Source organism: Salvelinus alpinus, chromosome 30 (genome assembly GCF_045679555.1).
Source record: "Salvelinus alpinus chromosome 30, SLU_Salpinus.1, whole genome shotgun sequence".
In the NCBI taxonomy this organism is placed as follows: domain Eukaryota; kingdom Metazoa; phylum Chordata; class Actinopteri; order Salmoniformes; family Salmonidae; genus Salvelinus; species Salvelinus alpinus.
Genome location: NC_092115.1, coordinates 17,272,030 through 17,290,717, shown reverse-complemented (window position 1 = coordinate 17,290,717; position 18,688 = coordinate 17,272,030). Strand labels below are relative to the sequence as shown.

Sequence of the window (18,688 nt, the reverse complement as noted above, 5' to 3'; positions counted from 1 at the left end):
GATCTGCAGATCCTCTGAGCTGGTGGAAGAACAAGGCCTCTGTCTACCCACGGCTTACTAAAGTTATGATAGGGAGACTGCATAGTGGCCACATCCGTTCCTTCTGAGAGGGTCTTCTCGAAAACGGGACAAATAATTACTGAGAGAAGAAACCTCATCAGCCCCTCGAAAGTGAGGCAGCTTGCAATTCTGAATGCAAATCTCTCATAAAAGCAAAATATGGTCAGCATTGCTGTGTGCTGCTGGTTATAACATGGCAACAAAGAAGAGAGAAAAGAGGGACCAGTTTAATGTTTTCAGTGGGATGCTGCAGTTTTGCACATTGTTATTTATTTTTCTTTGATATGGTGCAATATTCTATTATGTTGTTCAGATTGTAGTCATATTGAATTGTTACATTTATATGCACTTTGTTTATATACATTAAAACGTTATACTTTACATCCACGTGTAATAGCATCCTTTTTTAAATGTATTTCAATTTGTGGGATGCTGCAGTTTTGCAAATTATTTATTTTTCTTTGATATGGTGCAATATTCTATTATGCTGTTCAGATTGTATTCATTTTGAATGGTTAGATTTATATGCACTTTGTTAATATACATAAAAAAGTTATACTTTAAATGCAAATGTTTAATAGCCTTATTTTGGTCATAACAGACCAATGCATTTTTGAATAAATTGTGGTTAAGGTAGAGTATGATTTCATTTAATAATTTAGAATTGTTTTAACACCAATCATAGTAAAACTATCGCAAACTCTTTGACTTGAAAAACTACAAAACATATTTTTTAAAGAGCTGTTTGGGAGCCAAAAGAGCCGTCTCTTTTTGATGAGCCGAGCGAGCCGGCTCACTGAAAAGAGCCGGAATGCTCATCACTAATAACCTCACAAGGCACCCTGATCTTTTTCCTCGAAATCTCAGTTTCCTTCTCCAGCGAATCACGGGGCCGGGTGTCAACAGTTTAGCCCTCGCGTCCGACTCATTGAAGAAAAACTCTTCGTCCAGTTTGAGGTGAGCAATCCCGGTGCTGATGTTGAGAAGCTCTTTTCGGTCATAGGAGACAGTAGCAGCAACATTATGTACAAAACAAGTTACGAGCAACGCAAAAAAAAAAAAAAACTCATCAACAGTTTGTGCAATCTGCTTTAGTTGCATGTAATATAGAAAAATAAATACCATCTTGTTAGCGGCAATTCCACAGTGACACAGACTCAGATGTCATTTTAAATGTTGAACAAAAAACAATGATTGCGTAGTTAAATAAACCATACAACTCCACTCACAAGGACTACTTTCAACAATTTCCACAGAAAATCTTACAAAAATACAATTACTTGAAGATGCAAAGTTCAGTAACAGAATGACACAAACCGTCATACTGTTACCAAACTCTGCATCTGAACTGTTTTTCAAGTAAATATGTTTATGTAAAATGTTCAGTGGAAATTGTTAAAAGTAGTTCACGTGCATAGAGTTCTATGATTTGTTTAACTTTGCAATCATTGGTTATTGTTTGACATACATTTTAAAGTGACAAATCTGAGTCTCAGTGTCACTGTTACCGTGGAATTGCCTTCAGGCTACTCATTCAATATGCAAGTAGTAGAAATAGTCTAGGTAACCTACAATATCTAAGAAACAACAATGGCAGACATAGAAAGATGGAGACAGCTATTCTGAGAAATTTATTACAGATGTGAATCATTTTTACATTTTCATGATTTGAGTGTGGCTATACTGATGTTTGATTTCATCCACTCTGTTTTTATGCATCTGGAAGGCTGGAGTCACCCATCGACCACAGGAACACTGCTCCCCACACCAGCTGAATGAGCCCAACTTGGATCTACACTTTGGGCACAAGATCTAAAAAATAAAAATATATATATTTAAAAAAATGTTTTTTTTTAAATACTTAGAAGACACTAAATATAACAAGTAAATGCTAAGTTAATTATTCTCAAATGTGGTCATCGAGGAGTCTCGTTTGTAGGTTATCATTCAGTTTGAATTCTGTTTATTAATTGATCTGCTAAATATAGTAGAGCCGCTTCAGTAAGTCTGTTATATTGTGCCAAGATAAATATGCATTCTCATTTTACACTGAACAATGTGACTAAAACTGACTTAAACTGAACAAAATGTCAGAATATTCCATGCCAGCATTAACTAAGTACGACTATTCCATCTGAAAGCGAATGGTCATTTTTACCTGTCCATCCATCACCCCTAACAAGGCCTGTTCCATCCACTGGACAGGCTCAGTGAAGTAGGAGGTACATTGGGTCTGGTCCCCACTCGGTAGGTTACGCATCTTCTTATACGCAAACGCAGTCGGTCCATTGCCAATAGTGTGACTGAGGATACTGGAAGCGCGGAACAGTTTCCGTCTAAAGGGGAAGACAGAGGGGGTAACACCAGAGGGTGAACATGAAGAACATTTGTGTTGCTTGCTGACAGCCTTTATTTTTCACTCTCACTTCAGTCTCTGTTCAGCATCTGAAACCGTAGGGTGTGTGTGTATTCTTCATTTATTCACTCATTCAGTTCCCTTACCGACACTTTTTACACCTGTATTCCACCTCAGAACAGGTGCTTAGGTAAGGGTCCACTGCAAACAACTCCTTTGGGACATTCTGAAGCTCTGCGTCAAGGATAAACAACGGTCTTAAGAGGATCTCTACAAAACAGAGCTGGCAGCAATTCAATTCATATGGATGAATGTTTCAATTAGGTTAAACAGAGTAATGTCCCCTGGTACAGTCAAATAAACTACAGCAGTCCTGAAACAGGAAGAAAGAAAGAAAAGGTGGCAGGTTAGCCTAGCAGTTAAGAATGTTGGGCAGTAACCAAATAGGTGCTGGTTCGATTCCCCGAGCCGACTAGGTGAAAAATGTGCGTCTGCTAAATGTAAATAACAGAAAGGATGAAGAGGTGAGGAAAGCAGCAGGATATACCTGGGTATTTCTCGGCGAGTTTCTGGAGTCTGTACTGCTTGTACTGGGGGCGGGTGACATCTACTTCACAACCCAATGACTCATATAGTGCTAACTGGTCCACAAACCCCTCATTCATCCTAAACATGAATTAAATACATTTTACAATGGACATAGTTGACCAAGATAACAGTACTTCCTTTAAGTAACAAAGTGTCCTTAATAAACATGAACAATTCAGACCCTGCAGTTGAATGGTATAATAAAATCACAGCTTTTTTTGCTTACTTTACATCAGGTTTAAGTTGCTGGAGTTTGGCATAGGCATCGCCGAAGTTCATTTTATGACATTTCATCAAGTAAGCAGTCACCACCGCCGCACTCCGACTTTGGCCTACGTGGCTAAAACACAAACACAGCGTTGCATGTCAAATGCATGTGAGGCTATCATCATGATATGCATTAAATAACTCAGGATTTGATAGGTCTCACGCACCAATGCACAAGGACAGATTTTGATGCCTCGCAAGCATCACATATGAAGCGTATGCAGTCATCGAGGTGGCTGAGTAGGTCTGTGGAGGACTCGTCCAGGGAATAGACATACTTCATCCTAAATGGCCCATCAGGTGAAGCTGGCTGCTCTGAGTCCACTGTGAGTATGTGGGTGATGCCAGCATTGGTCAGGTCCTGGGCATCTTTCAGGTCAGATGCTGCCCCGATGTAGACTCCTGCCTCTACCTGAATCATGGCTTGGCAATCAGGATTTCTCTATGGTAGAAGACCTGTGAAATACAGCTGTTGTTAGCATGTGACATTTAAAAGTCTGCATAGCTATACATGAATATGATATAGTGAATATGTACGTTAAGTCATTCACTACGTTAGCTAGCTACTGGCATTTTGTTTGTATATGCTGTACTAAATAGCTTCCTTCCTGAATATCAGAATATAACATATGTATATTTTATCCACAAATAGATGAGGTATGATCTGTCCATTAATAATCTTCACTCAATGATCATTGAGACATAGTTACGTATCTAACTAAACACAGCTTGCTAGGCTAGCTAACGTTAGCTAGCTAGATTCATTTATCCGGCTCTGCTAAGTCAGCCTCAAGTTTCTAGCCTAAATATAAATGTTCTTCTTATCGGAAAAAATATCAGTCGTGCCTCTTACAAACGAAGTGTGCTATTTCAGTGAGTTGTTAAGAACTAAGGTAGCTCACTAAATATAACTAAAACTAAATAATGCTTGAAAAACGTAATGCGTGGCTGCTAAACTGTTTGGTCCGGTTATTAATTGTAACGAATCAGGGAACAAAAATGGAACACTTTAGTTCCGGAGATAGCTCCACTTACGTTCCTACACAGAGAACGAAGTTTGAAGCTGTGTTAGCTGAGGAACGCCCAACTCCGTATATTGAGGCTGAGATGAGTATTGCGAACTTGTCTTGCGAGAACGGAGTTGTGCGTTCATCAGCTAAACTGTGAATAAACGGTTTGCTGAGTGGTACACTTTCACAACTCTTAGTACAAACTGAACTGGTCACACTGGTCACAGTGAAATGTAATGAGACCATTGGTTTAATCACCAAAACACAACATAATGATATCTTTTAAATTTGGTCATTTTAACTACAAGTTAATCCAAATAGCAAACAATGCAAGATACGCATTTCAAATCGCCCTTAGAAGTGCTGAAAGTAATGTGCTGCAGTACTGTAATTTACTGTAAGTTACAGTTTTCACATTAGGCAATACACAACAATTTACAGAAAATCAATACATTTCCATATCTATCCAATGTGTAATCAAAAGGTGTGATCAAAGATAGAAGATAGAAAGCTACCAGCAAAAACAACAGGAACGGAAGAGAGAGAGTGAAAAATAAGCACTAGAGAACCTCTGTGACAAGGTAGGGGGGTATACAGAAGATAGCCCTATTTGGTAAAAGACCAAGTCCATATTATGGCAAGAACAGCTCAAATAAGAAAAGAGAAACGACAGTCCATCATTATTTTAAGACACGAAGATCAGTCAATTCGGAAAATTTCAAGAATTTTGAAAGTTCCTTCAAGTGCAGTCGCAAAAACCATCAAGCGCTATGATGAAATTGGCTCTCATGAGGACCGCCACAGGAAAGGAAGACCCAGAGTTACATCTGCTGCAGAGGACAAGTTCATTAGAGTTACCAGCCTCAGAAATTGCAGCCCAAATAAATGCTTCACGATACGCCATCCCGTCTGATTTGGGCTTAGTGGGACTATCATTTGTTTTCAACAAGACAATGACCCAACACACCTCCAGGCTATGTAAGGGCTATTTTACCAAGAAGGAGAGGGATGGAGTGCTGCATTAGATGACCTGGCCTCCACAATCCCCCGACCTCAACCAAATTGACATGGTTTGGGATGAGTCGGACCACAGAGTGAAGAAAAAGCAGTCAACAGTAGTAAAAATAAAGTAAAACCCTTGAATGAGTAGGTGTTCTAAAACGTTTGACAGGCTGTGTATTTTTGAATACGGGTGTTATTCATATGGATAGCAAGTAGCGGCAAGATAACCGTTGATGATACATATGGTGCATAGCAAGTAACGACAAGAGAATCGTTGAAGATGCACATGGGGTAATGAGGAGATTACCGAGTGTGTTTGGGAATAGTACTAAGTGAATGTGGATGTGAAAGTTGTGTGATGTGACATATTAAGCTGTAACACAAATTACTGAAATTTGGATAATAAATGGATTGAAATTAGTACTATTACGGTTTACATTTGGATATTAAACTGGTGGGAGCTGAGTTTTCCAGTTCTGTGGGAGCTGATCTATAACATTATCTACGTTATCTACAGGTAGAGGATATGGTTCTGCCAGTCTGTATGTTTAGGGACAGCAGCCTTTATAGCGGTGAACACTGCATCCAGCTGGTCACCACGATTAGCCACTAATACATCGCGATATCACATGTTTAAAGTCCTTCCATTTAAATTTTAAACAGCAGCAGAGTATTTCTTCAATTTCTTTTGTACATGGAGATGATTGTTTTTACCTCTTCTTCAAACTTTACTGCATCTTTTGCTGGGTCAGTGACATCACCCACTATTGCCTTAATTTCATCAACATCCCACAGTCTATCCATTTCCAAAATGCTACCACCACCATTGGGGATGGAGTAGCGTATTATCAGATACATTCCCGGGGAGGTCTTCTTTCTCGTATCTTTTCTGTTTTCTGCCCTCATTGCTGTCATCACTGCTGCTTGTTTCATCTTCTTCATCTCGGCTACTTTTTTACTGACGTTCTTCCTACTGCTTGCGCTCCTTAATTTGCGTCTTGTATTTCTACATTCTCTCTTCTCTTTTTGACTCTTACATTTTTCCAGTTCTCTTCTGACAAACACAACTGATTGGCTCAAATGCATTAAGGAAAGAAATTCCATAAATTCACTTTTAAGGCACACCTGTTAATTGAAACGCATTCCAGGTGACTACCTCATGAAGCTGGTTGACAGAATGCCAAGAGTGTGCAAAGCTGTCATCAAGGCAAAGGGTGGCTATTTGAAGAATCTCAAATATAAAATATATTTTGATTTGTTTAACACATTTTTGTTACTACATGATCCCATATGTGTTATTTCATAGTTTTGATGTCTTCACTATTATTATACAATGTAGAAAGAAAATAAAAACCCTTGAATGAGTAGGTGTTCTAAAACTTTCGACCAGTAGTGTACCTCATGTTATGTTGTAGTGGCTGCAGACCACATAGACATTTCTTATAAATGCTTAAAGACAGCTGTTAGTGGGACTTTCCATGGGACCGTTAAGCTTTCGCTATAGTTCTCATAAAATTAGTTAATAGTCTTCTCTCTATAAGGCTATGGGTACCATTTTATTCATTACTCGCCTTGATTTCATTATTAGTATTTTTTTATACAAATTAATTTAAATTGACTTACTGAAATTCGGAAGACATGTCCCTCTGAGTTTCACAGATCGGGTATCTTCCCCCAGGCAGCTCTCAGTAGAAGTCTGGTCTAGGCGGGTCCACGTCACCTTTTTTGATCAGAAGGGAAATTCCCTTACGCTTTCCCACTAGGGAATGCAGCACCGGTGTCTCCCTCGCAGACCTTCACTGAGATGCTCCACAGGTGGAGTCACTGATCCTGTTCGTTGACACCAAATTGTGGAAATTCTTACACAGGACCCTCAAAGTCAATATACATTATGTATAGTTATCATGTATCATACATATCATTTAGATGTTTATACTTGTCACAACTTCCTCCGAAGTCGGTCCCTCTCCTTGTTCGGGCAACGTTCGGTGGTCGACTGTAACGGAACTCTAATTCCTCCTCCTCGGACGAGGAGAGGAGAGAGGGATCTGAAGACCAATGTGCAGCAAGGTATGATGCCATAATGATTTATTAACAAGACGAAACTAAACACACGAAGAACACTTGATAATTTTACAAAACGATGAAGACAGACCTGGACACGAACTTACATATAACGTGAAGAACGCATGAACAGGTACACGACTACAAACAAACACTACAGTCCCGTGTGGCACGAACATACATACAGACACAGGAGACAACCACCCACGACAAACAATGTGAAACAACCTCCCTATGTATGTCTCTCAATCAGAGGAAAACGAAAACACCTGCCTCTGATTGAGAGCCATACAAGGTCAATTAAACCTGACACTTAACATAGAACAAACAACACAGACTGCCCACCCAGCTCACGTCCTGGGGCCTGTTGCACAAAAGTAGAATTAAGACATCCGGGATAAATGACTCAGCTGAGCTCAATGAAGCCAAAACATGTGCGTCCAGGCTTAATTGGTTGCACAAAGACCAAGCCAGGATGAGCAGACACGGATTCATTAAGCCAGGTGAAACCAATCCTGGATAGGTGCGCGCTCACGGCTCACTCAAATAGACCCCGCCACAGATCACAGATTAACTGATTTACCATGGCAACTAGAGCCGCGTACTTTTCCCCGTCGGAAGCACAAATCCTCATGGAGGCATACGAGGAGGTAAAATATATAATTAAGAAGAAAGGCAACACCGCCACAGTGATAAAGCAAAGAGAAAAAGCGTGGCAAAGTATTGCAGACCGCCTGAATGCGTAAGTAGTGCACAATTACACACTCACCGCTCCGCTGAAACATCACAATTACAATTCAAATATTTAATTCACATCTCCAAAAATGCAGTTGTACTGTAATTATGAAACGGTTAAATTTTTAATTGAAATGCACTGCAGATATGAGTGAAATTGTGTAAAGTAACTCCATCACACTGTATAAAGCTATGATAAATTTTTTGATATTTTTACTGAAAACAAGACAAAAATACCAAGTAATTTTTTGCAGTGTGACTCCATTAAATGTGTGTGTGTGTGTGTGTGTGTGTGTGTGTGTGTAGATTAAACATGAACGGGCCAAAACGGACATGGCAGCAGGTCAAAATCAAATACAAGAACATTCTGCAGAATGGTATGGTCCCTGACTAATATTTAACAAAGCACAAGCATATATTGTACCCAGAAGGTGCCTGCTCACACATTGTCTGTACTGTTTTAGCAGTGAAAAAGAATACCCACAGACAAGGCACGGGTGGTGGGTCACCAAAGGCTGACCTTACCCCAGCAGAGGACATGGCCTTGGAGCTAAATAAAGGCAGGCCCGTCTTAGAGGGGATCCCTGGGGGGAAAGAGACGAGCATAGGTTCCTCCCAAGATGCCACCCGCTTCATTCAAGGTATGTCCTTCCATCTCTACATGGGATACAACCACATTCATATTGAATCAATTTGGACTGTCTGACTTTGGTTTACCTATTGCCTTGCAGTGTCTGGCAGCACTGTGTTCCTGTTAGAGCCACCAGCACAAGCACCAGACGATGCTGATCCAGTGAGTACTCCATCAAAGGCATACTGTAGGCCTGGCATGTCTTGTCTACTAGCTTCAATATGAATCCGATTAAATGTGATAGGGTGAAGGCCCCAGTGCAGCAGCAACAGCACATGATGGAGACGATGATGAGGAGGAGACCATCTCTCTGGATTCCAGAAGGCATGAGGTATCATGTTAAGACTGTGAAAGTACTATTTACTCTACAATGGTGAGGAGTCCTCATCAAAATCAAAAAATCTAATTTCTTTTACAGGACCCAGATGCTATACAGTGGGAAAACCAGCCTGGCAACATAGTGCGTATTAATAAAAGGACACCACATCCTGCCAAATTCCAGCTGCGCTAATTGTATTGTGTTCACAGAGCTCACAAGCTATCAGAAAGTTGTATGGCAACCACCTCCGGCGCCAAATAGAACTGGCAGACATAGACATTCAGTACAAGAAGAAAAAGATGGAAAATCTTGCACTGGAGTCCGAAATAAAAAAGAGGACAATTAGGAAACTGGACCTTGAAATAAAAAAACTTGAGAGGGAGGTGAGATATGCCTTCAATGTACACTGTATGCTAACTGTAACACAAATGTATTAATCATTATTTTTCTTTCCTCCCCCAGCTCCAAGAAGATGACACAGCTCAAAATAAAAATTAGGTATATTCTCGTAAAGTCAAGTGAGCCATGACATATGAGCTCTTATTGTGAGCACACAGGACGGTGGCATCTTTCTAAGGTTTTTTTTATTTTCCCAGCAATCAGTACAACCAAGTCATCGTTATAAGGCATCGCCCTCTTTTGCCCACCCCCCCAGCACCAGGTGTGGCCACTAGCCTATATGAAGGCCCAAAATTGTGTGTTCCTTTCTGCTCTGACAATGGCATGCCCATTCGTGCGAGATGTGGTGGATGAAGAAGCACTTGTGCTGAGGAGAGCCTTCAGGCGAGAAAGGGTCTTCAGGGACCGGTTGGACCCACTGGCCTTCCCTGATGACCATCTATATGAAAGATACAGGTTTTCTGCAGATGGCATCAGGTATCTATGCAGACTACTGGGTCCCAGGATTAAGCACCGCACTGCACGGAGCCATGCACTGAGTGTGGAGCAAATGGTTTGTGTGGCCTTGCGCTTTTTTGCTAGTGGAGCCTTCCTGTACTCAGTGGGGGATGCAGAACAGCTGAACAAGGCCACAATTTGCCGCACAATAAGGAGTGTGTGTCTGGCTATCAAAGCATTAGCAGATGTCTTCATCTCCTTCCCTGGCCACAGAAGACTCTGTGACATCAAAGAGGAGTTCTATAGGATTGCAGGTAAGAGGATCTACAAATTACAGGACAACTGTTAACACATAGTAGGATACTCATTACTTTGTGTGACAGGTTTCCCCAATGTCATTGGTGCAGTGGACTAAAAGCCCCCTCAGGTGCCCATGAGGCCGATTTTGTGAATAGGAAATCCTTTCACAGCATTAATGTTCAGGTGAACATAACTTTTTGATATTGTCCATTGACGAACACTCTGCATTGCCAGTGATGTGCATTGATTGGTGTAATATTCCTCATCTTATGATTTCAGATGGTCTGCAATGCTGACTGTGTGATCAGCAATGTTGTGGCAAAATGGCCTGGCTCAGTCCATGACTCCAGAATCTCTCGGGCCTCTGAAATCTATCAGTGCCTATCACAAGGTAAGCCACACAACCCCTATTTATAACCATCATGGCTGTGTCAAGAATATCACTGTGTTTATGAGGTAGTAATGATGAGATTTTGTGTTGACAGGTGAATTCTCTGGTGTGTTGCTGGGAGACAGGGGGTATGGCTGCCAGCCTTTTCTCCTGACACCTTTCACAGACCCCCAGGAAGCACAGCAGGCCTACAACCATGCCCATGCCAGGACCAGGGCCAGAGTTGAAATGACCTTTGGCCTCCTGAAGGCACGCTTTCACTGCCTTCACAAATTAAGGGTCAGCCCTGTTAGGGCATGTGATATTACTGTGGCTTGTGCTGTCCTCCACAATGTGGCCTGCCTGAGGAAGGAGAGGGCCCCCAGAGTGCCACCAGCCATAGACTGGGACAATCCGGCAATCTTCCCTGATGACGACAGTGGTCGGCTGCTGAGGGACCAATATGTGTTGAATTATTTTAGTTAGTATGTGTGCTTTCAATTTTGGTTAAATATGTCCTGGAATTTGGTTTTTTTTGGGTTCGTTTTTTGACGAATTTGGCCTCTTATGATGTTTGTGCGGTATACTGTGTGTAATACAAGGCTGCAGGGAGGCTACTGCATCCATTCATTTGTCTGTTCAGTTGATGTGTATGGATTTGTCCTGCATTTATTTTAGTGTGCAGACATGCAGGGTGTGTTATATACAGACCTTTGAATGTGTATGTATCATTTTGTATAATATGCTTGGATTCTGTGCTTTCCATCTTGTAGAGTCACTGTGACTTCAGTTTCGAAAGGAGCTGATGGTTTACCTGCTTTGTTTTGTCCTTATTCAATAAAGGAACATAATGTTACACATTGTGTTTTTATATTCATATGGAATGTGTATTTGTTTATATGACAGAGTACTAGGGCCACACTGAAGAAAAAGGATAAAGTCATACATTTATGAGGCTGGTTCTTTCTGCAGAAAAGCTACATATTGTTTTTACAGTTTTGATACTTATGACAATGTGATACTTAATATTCTGGCACATCAGCATGTCTTTGTTTATGAAACCATACTGAAGTACAATTTCACGAAATGCCCCACATCTGTCATTTTAACAACTGTCCTCCTTTAAAACAACTGGTTACAATATTATGACTTGTGTTTTTTTCCCCTCTGTGGCCCTAATATTCTATCATTTTATATATAGCCTTATAGTCTATGGGAAACTGTAAATTATCTAATGATAGCAACATCATCTAAAAATCATTTTTTATCCAAAATCATTGAAATTAATGATCACAAACATTTAAATAATAACAGTGGGTCTAGTTATATGTGATAACAATGTATAGTGAGCAGTGAAATAACTATTGGTTTCCATTTGTGGTGACTGCTGACTGACATTAGGGATGAGATTAAATAGATCCTGGAATTTAGCCTGGTCTGGAGCAGGCTAGCTCCACAGAATAAATCTCCATGGTAATTTATACCATAACATATCCTCCTGCCCCCTATCCATCTTTAGTGCAACCGGATTACGGATCAATTGAGCCAGGATCACCAAGATATCCTGGCTTAATCCCTTATCCTAGTTTTGTGCAACAGGCCCCTGACCCACTAAACACAACAATACAAAAGGAAAACAAGGTCAGGAACGTGACATCGACGTCACCGGTCTTCTAGCCATCTTCGATCCACCTTTCATTTTCCATTTGTTTTGTCTCGTCTTCCCACACACCTGGTTTCAATCCCATCAATTACGTTGTGTTTTTAACCCTCTGTTCCCCACATGTCCTTGTCCGGTATTGTTGATTGTAAGAGTTTGTGCACGTTATGTCTGGCGTGCGAAGGGTTTCGTCCCATTGTATTTATTTATTGTTTTTGTTCACTGTGATTTTTATCTTTGCTCTCCTGCGCATGACTTCTCTGCTGCCAATACGCACGCATTACAATACTTTACAAACACACTTTTTATTTCTGTAGTTCTCTAAATCCATATATTGTAGACAAACCAGTTTAAAATCTATAGGTTTACCAAACGGTTAAGTGATTAACCATTAAGCGCTGTTGGGTTAAGTGATTGTCAAACGTTTTTAAACAAACGAGAAGAGAATAATATGAAAATTATTGTTAGCATTGCTTTGTGAAAGGCAATTACTTTATATGAAAGATATTTATAGATGAAACACTGATTAGGTTATTATCAAATTATCCCACCAGGTACAACCCCAAATCCCTAAACACGGGCACCCTCATAGATATCATCCTAACTGACATGCACTCCAAATACACCTCTGCTGTTTTCAACCAAGATCTTAGCGATCACTGCCTCATTGCCTGCATCCATAATGGGTCTGCGGTCAAACGACCACCCCTCATCACTGTCAAACGCTCCCAAAAACGCTTCAGCGAGCAGGCCTTTCTAATCGAACTGGCCCGGGTATCCTGGAAGGATCCCGTCAGTAGAGGATGCCTGGATGCCTAGGTTATTCTTTAAAAGTGCCTTCCTCACCATCTTAAATAAGCATGCCCCATTAAAAAAATGTAGAACCAGAAACAGATATAGCCCTTGGTTCTCTCCAGACCTGACTGCCCTTGACCAGCACAAAAACATCCTGTGGTGTTCTGCATTAGCATCGAATAGCCCCGTGATATGCAACTTTTCAGATAAGTTAGAAACCAATATACACAGGCAAATAGGAAAGCTAAGGCTAGCTTTTTCAAGCAGAAATCTGCATCCTGTAGGACAAACTCAAAAAGGTTCTGGGACACTGTAAAGTCCATGGAGAATAAGAGCACCTCCTCCCAGCTGCACACTGCACTGAGGCTAGGAAACACTGTCACCATCGATAAATCCACTATAATTGAGAATTTCAATAAGCATTCTTCTACGGCTGGCCATGCTTTCCACCTGGCTACCCCTACCCCGGTCAACTGCCCTCCACCCCCCACAGCAACTCGCCTAAGCCTGCCCCATTTCTCCTTCACCCAAATCCAGATAGCTGATGTTCTGAAAGAGCTGTAAAATATGGACCTGTACAAATCAGCCGGGCTAGAAAATCTGGACCCTCTCTTTCTAAAATGATCTGCAAAAATTGTTGCAACCCCTATTACTAGCCTGTTCAACCTCTCTTTCGTATGGTCTGAGATTCCCAAAGATTGGAAAGCTGCCGCGGTTATCCCCCTCTTCAAAGGGGGAGACACTCAAAACGCAAACTGCTACAGACCTATATCTATCCAACCCTGCCTATCTAAGGTCTTCGAATGCCAAGTTAACAAACAGATTACCGACCATTTCGAATCCCACCGTACCTTCTCCTCTATGCAATCTGGTTTCAGAGCTGGTCATGGGTGCACCTCAGCCACGCTCAAGGTCCTAAACGATATCATAACCTCCATCGATAAGAGACATTACTGTGCAGCCGTATTCATCGACCTGGCCAATGCTTTCGACTCTGTCAATCACCAGATTCTTATCGGCAGACTCAATAGCCTCGGTTTCTCAAATGATTGCCTCGCCTGGTTCACCAACTACTTCTCTGATAGAGTTCAGTGTGTCAAATCGGAGGGCCTGTTGTCTGGCAGTCTCTATGGGGGTGCCACAGGGTTCAATTCTCGGGCCAACTCTCTTCCCTGTATACATCAATGATGTCGCTCTTGCTGCTGGTGATTCTCTGATCCACCTCTATGCAAACGACACCATTCTGTATACTTCTGGCCCTTCTTTGGACACTGTGTTAACTAACCTCCAGATGAGCTTCAATGCCATACAACTCTCCTTCTGTGGCCTCCAACTGCTCTTAAATGCAAATGCATTCTGACTTAGAATATGTGGACAACTACAAATACCTAGGTGTCTGGTTAGACTGTAAACTCTCCTTCTAGACTCACATTAAGCATCTCCAAACCAAAATTAAATCTAGAATCGGCTTCCTATTTTGCAACAAAGCATTCTTCACTCATGCTGCCAAACATACCCTCGTAAAACTGACCATCCTACCGATCCTCGACTTCGGCGATGTCATTTACAAAATAGCCTCCAACACTCTACTCAACAAATTGGATGCAGTCTATCACAGTGCCATCTGTTTTTTCACCAAAGCCCCATATACTACCCATCACTGCGACCTGTATGCTCTCGTTGGCTGGTCCTCGCTTCATACTCGTCGCCAAACCCACTGGCTCCAGGTCATCTACAAGTCTCTGCTAGGTAAAGCCCCGCCTTATCTCAGCTCACTGGTCACCATAGCAGCACCCACCCATAGCACGGGCTCCAGCAGGTATATCTCACTGGTCACCCCCAAAGCAAATTCTTCCTTTGGCTGCCTTTCCTTCCAGTTCTCTGCTGCCAATGACTGGAACGAACTGCAAAAATCACTGAAGCTGGAGTCTCATATCTCCCTCACTAGCTTTAAGCGCCAGCTGTCAGAGCAGCTCACAGATCACTGCACCTGTACATAGCCTATCTGTAAATAGCCCATCCAACTACCTCATCCCCATACCGTATTTGTTTATTTATCTTGCTCCTTTGCACCCCAGTATCTCTACTTGCACATTCATCTTCTGCACATCTACCATTCCAGTGTTTAATTGCTATATTGTAATTACTTCGCCACCATGGCCTATTTATTGCCTTACCTCTCTTATCCTACCTCATTTGCACCTGCTGTATATAGATTTTTCTACTGTATTATTGACTGTATGTTTGTTTATTCCATGTGTAACTGTGTTGTTGTATGTGTCGAACTGCTTTGCTTTATCTTGGCCAGGTCGCAGTTGCAAATGAGAACTTGTTCTCAACTAGCCTACCTGGTTAAATAAAGGTGAAATAAAATAAATAAAAAAGGTTTGGTGAAAAAGTTACTGTGTGATTTTGTGTGTTGTACTTAGTCAATTGAAAATGTGCTTAAAGATGCCTTTTTGATGATCTGTTTTGAGTTTGTACTAAGAGTTGTAAAATTTTACCACATACTTGTGAAAATAGTACCAAAGCGATAAAGAAACACTGTAATCAGATTTGTCCCGCCATTCTCAATTTCTTGATTTCTTGTCTTATTTGTATTTTTTCCCCTTACATTTTAATTGTTTGACATTTTACTGCATTGTTAGGAGCAATTAACATAAGCATTTCGCTGCTCCCGCTATAACACATGCTACTGTAAACTGTGTACACGACCAATAAACTTTGATTTGATTTCACATCTTTATTCCACTAGATGGCAGCAAATATACATTTTAAATGGATGCATGGAAATGGTGACACTACTTCAAATCAAATGCAATTTTATTTGTCACATGCTTCGTAAACAACAGGTGTAGACTAACAGTGAAATGCTAACATACGGGCCTTTCCCAACAATGCAAAGAGAAAAATACAGAAATAATAGAACAATAAAAACAATGCAATTTTATTTGTCACATGCTTCGTAAACAACAGGTGTAGACTAACAGTGAAATGCTTACATACGGGCCTTTCCCAACAATGCAAAGAGAAAAATACAGAAATAATAGAACAATAAAAACACGAGGAATAAATACACAATGAGTAATAAAGACGTGGCTATATAAACAGGGTACCAGTGCCGTGTCGATGTGCAGGTTTATGAGGTAGTTGAAGTAGATATGTACATATACAGTAGGTAGGGAAAAAGTGACTAGGCAAAAGGATAATAAACGGTAGCATCAGCGTATGTAATGAGTCAAAGAGTTAGTGCAAAAAGGGTCAATCCAGATAGTCCGGGTAGATATTTGGTTAACTATTTAACTATCTATTTAGCAGTCTTATGACTTGGGGTAAAACCTGTTCAGTGTCCTGTTGTTTCCAGACATTGTGCATCCGCACAGGTTGCAGTGCTGTAGCAGAGAGAACAGTCTATGACTTGAGTGGCTGGAGTCTTTGACCCTTTTTAGGGGCTTCTTCTGACATCGTCTGGTATAGTGGTCCTAGATGGCAGGAAGCTCGGCCCCAGTGATGTACTGGAATGTACACACCACCCTCTGTAGCGCCTTGTGGTCAGATGCCGATCCGTTGCCATACCAGGCGGTGATGCAGCCAGATATATGATACAACAGTTTATTCATGTCACAGTGTTGATAGTTCAAGTTTTATTGTCACAGTACAGTGAAATGCTTAAATATATGAAATATTAATTTGTTTACAAAGTACACTGCACATGCTGTACTTTCCTCTGAACTCAACAACACCCATTTCTTACTGATCCTGTCAAGTCAGATTTCTGATGCTAGTCCATGTCTGCTCTCCAGTTTCAGCGAGCCTCTCCAATAAGCCTTTGACTTACATTATAAATAGAGAGAGCTGTTCCTAGAGGGTGTGACGACACGGTTAGGCTACCCTCAATTTATGGCCCTCGTTGAAAAGTAGTCCCTCCGTGTCCAATTTGGACATTTCGTCCTGGTTTGGTCACTGGAGTGACCCTGTGATTTTGACAGTAAAATACAATGCTGCACCTTCATATTCCTCTGCCCTTTTCTTTCCCCCCCTTTCACATCACTGTCTTAAATGTGATGTGAAAGCTGATACGATGACATTTGAGCAAGTGTGAGTCACTCTTCAAGGGCCTCTGCAGCCTTGATGTGGACTCGGGGCTGCAGAGCTGCTCTGATCTGATCTAAAAATCACAGTTATCACCCGTGTTTGACCAAACTGACATGCATTTTAAAACCAGAATTCATCCATGCACCAAGCTGCAGTAATGGTGAAACTTGGTGTGGCCAGAACTGATGAGCTGGATGAATATCTTACCACATATGTGAACGCACATTAATTTGTTTCAGTATTATATCCAGCACTTTCTTTGCTGATTTACTGAGGGAAAAATGTACTTACTTATTACTGAGATACGTGGTTGTCCCAACTAGCTATCTTAAGATTAATTCACTAACTGTAAGTCGCTCTGGATAAGAGCGTCTGATAAATGACTAAAATGTAATGAAAAAAAGAAAGACAGTTCACAGCAGACCAGAGTGACATGAAGAAGCAGGTGTCTCTGGCCGTAATCTGACTGGTCCCTTCAGGACAGGTCCAGCTTAACCTGAGGTGTTCTAGGCGAATCCCTGGTCCAGCCGTCTCTTTTACAAAAGTGTCTCTAAGCCAGACCACAGATCCGGTATTCTTTGCACGCATATAGGATGTAATGGGGTGGGATTATTTTTATTGCTGTGTAATTTGTGTCTAATTTTTGTTTGGGCAACATTAGCAATCATTCAAAATAGTGGCTGTGGTTATTCTTAGGTCAGTTAGGACTGGGCCACATCAACATCATAGATTTTTTATGCGGTATGACAAATCTATGGTCTGGTTGGCTTCATCTCAATTATTTATTGTAACCCTCTAGACAGAACCAGGGATTAACAGGTTAATAAAAATAGTCTTTTCGAGGCCTTCTGGAGATGACAATTGGTCCTCGGAGAGGGTGGAAATAGAAAAACTCTAAGACATGTATTTTCTAAAGGATAGTGCATGTGGACTGACCACCACTCTTGAATAGCAAAGGCCTATGTACAGGAAAAATACACTGAGTATACCAAACATTAGGAACACCTTCCTAATATTCCACAGGGATTTTGGCCCATGTTGACTCCAATGCTTCCCACAGTTGCGTCAAGTTGTCTGGATGTCCTTTGGGTGGTGGACCATTCTTGATACACACGGGAAACTGTTGAGTGTGAAAAACCCAGTAGCGTTGCAGTTCTGGACACAAACCGGTGTGCCAGGCACCAACTACCATAAACCATTCAAAGGCACTTAAATATTTTGTCTTGCCCATTCACCCTCTGAATGGCACACATACACAATTCATGTCTCAATTGTCTCAAGGGTTAAAAATCTTTCTTTAGATTCGGGTATGTCATTTTAGGCGAAAATTTAAAAAAAGGGTCGGATCCTTAAGAGGTTGTCTCTTCCCCTTCATCTACACTAATTGAAGTGGATTTAACAAGTTACATCAATAAGCGATCATAGCTTTCACCTGGATTCACATGGTCAGTCTGTCATGGAAAGAGCTCAGTGTATGTGGTTACATCATGGCCACTATACCATCACAGAAAAAATATGACACAGACATAATGTAAATTCATCAAGTATAAAACTAGTGCTCTTGTAGTTGCCAAAATATGTGAGATGACGAGTGAACAT

The 18,688-nt window shown here is 41.1% G+C and overlaps 2 protein-coding genes across 3 annotated transcripts; one reads left to right on the top strand and one right to left on the bottom strand.

Annotated features, from left to right (window-relative positions):
- Positions 1 to 1,678: 1,678 nt before the first annotated feature.
- dusp12 (dual specificity phosphatase 12) lies at positions 1,679 to 4,257 on the bottom strand. Its single transcript, XM_071377498.1, is given in 7 exon segments — positions 1,679 to 1,746; positions 1,748 to 1,872; positions 2,219 to 2,396; positions 2,563 to 2,650; positions 2,964 to 3,082; positions 3,231 to 3,344; positions 3,439 to 4,257. Coding segments are annotated over 7 exon segments (903 nt in total). The 5' UTR covers positions 3,693 to 4,257; the 3' UTR covers positions 1,679 to 1,721.
- A 3,456-nt stretch (positions 4,258 to 7,713) lies between these two features.
- LOC139560589 (uncharacterized) lies at positions 7,714 to 11,055 on the top strand. 2 transcript variants are annotated; one of them, XM_071377499.1, is made up of 10 exons: positions 7,715 to 8,459; positions 8,547 to 8,723; positions 8,814 to 8,875; positions 8,958 to 9,044; positions 9,132 to 9,173; positions 9,242 to 9,415; positions 9,495 to 9,530; positions 9,629 to 10,183; positions 10,449 to 10,560; positions 10,655 to 11,055. In XM_071377499.1, exons 1-7 carry the CDS (start codon positions 8,351 to 8,353, stop codon positions 9,528 to 9,530), a joined length of 687 nt encoding a protein of 228 aa, XP_071233600.1. In that variant the 5' UTR covers positions 7,715 to 8,350; the 3' UTR covers positions 9,629 to 10,183; positions 10,449 to 10,560; positions 10,655 to 11,055. The 2 variants fall into 2 exon arrangements, 1 of the variants encoding a protein (XP_071233600.1); XR_011671992.1 differs by having other exon boundaries at positions 7,714 to 8,723; positions 9,132 to 9,415; positions 9,629 to 10,352.
- The last annotated feature ends 7,633 nt before the right edge of the window (positions 11,056 to 18,688 follow it).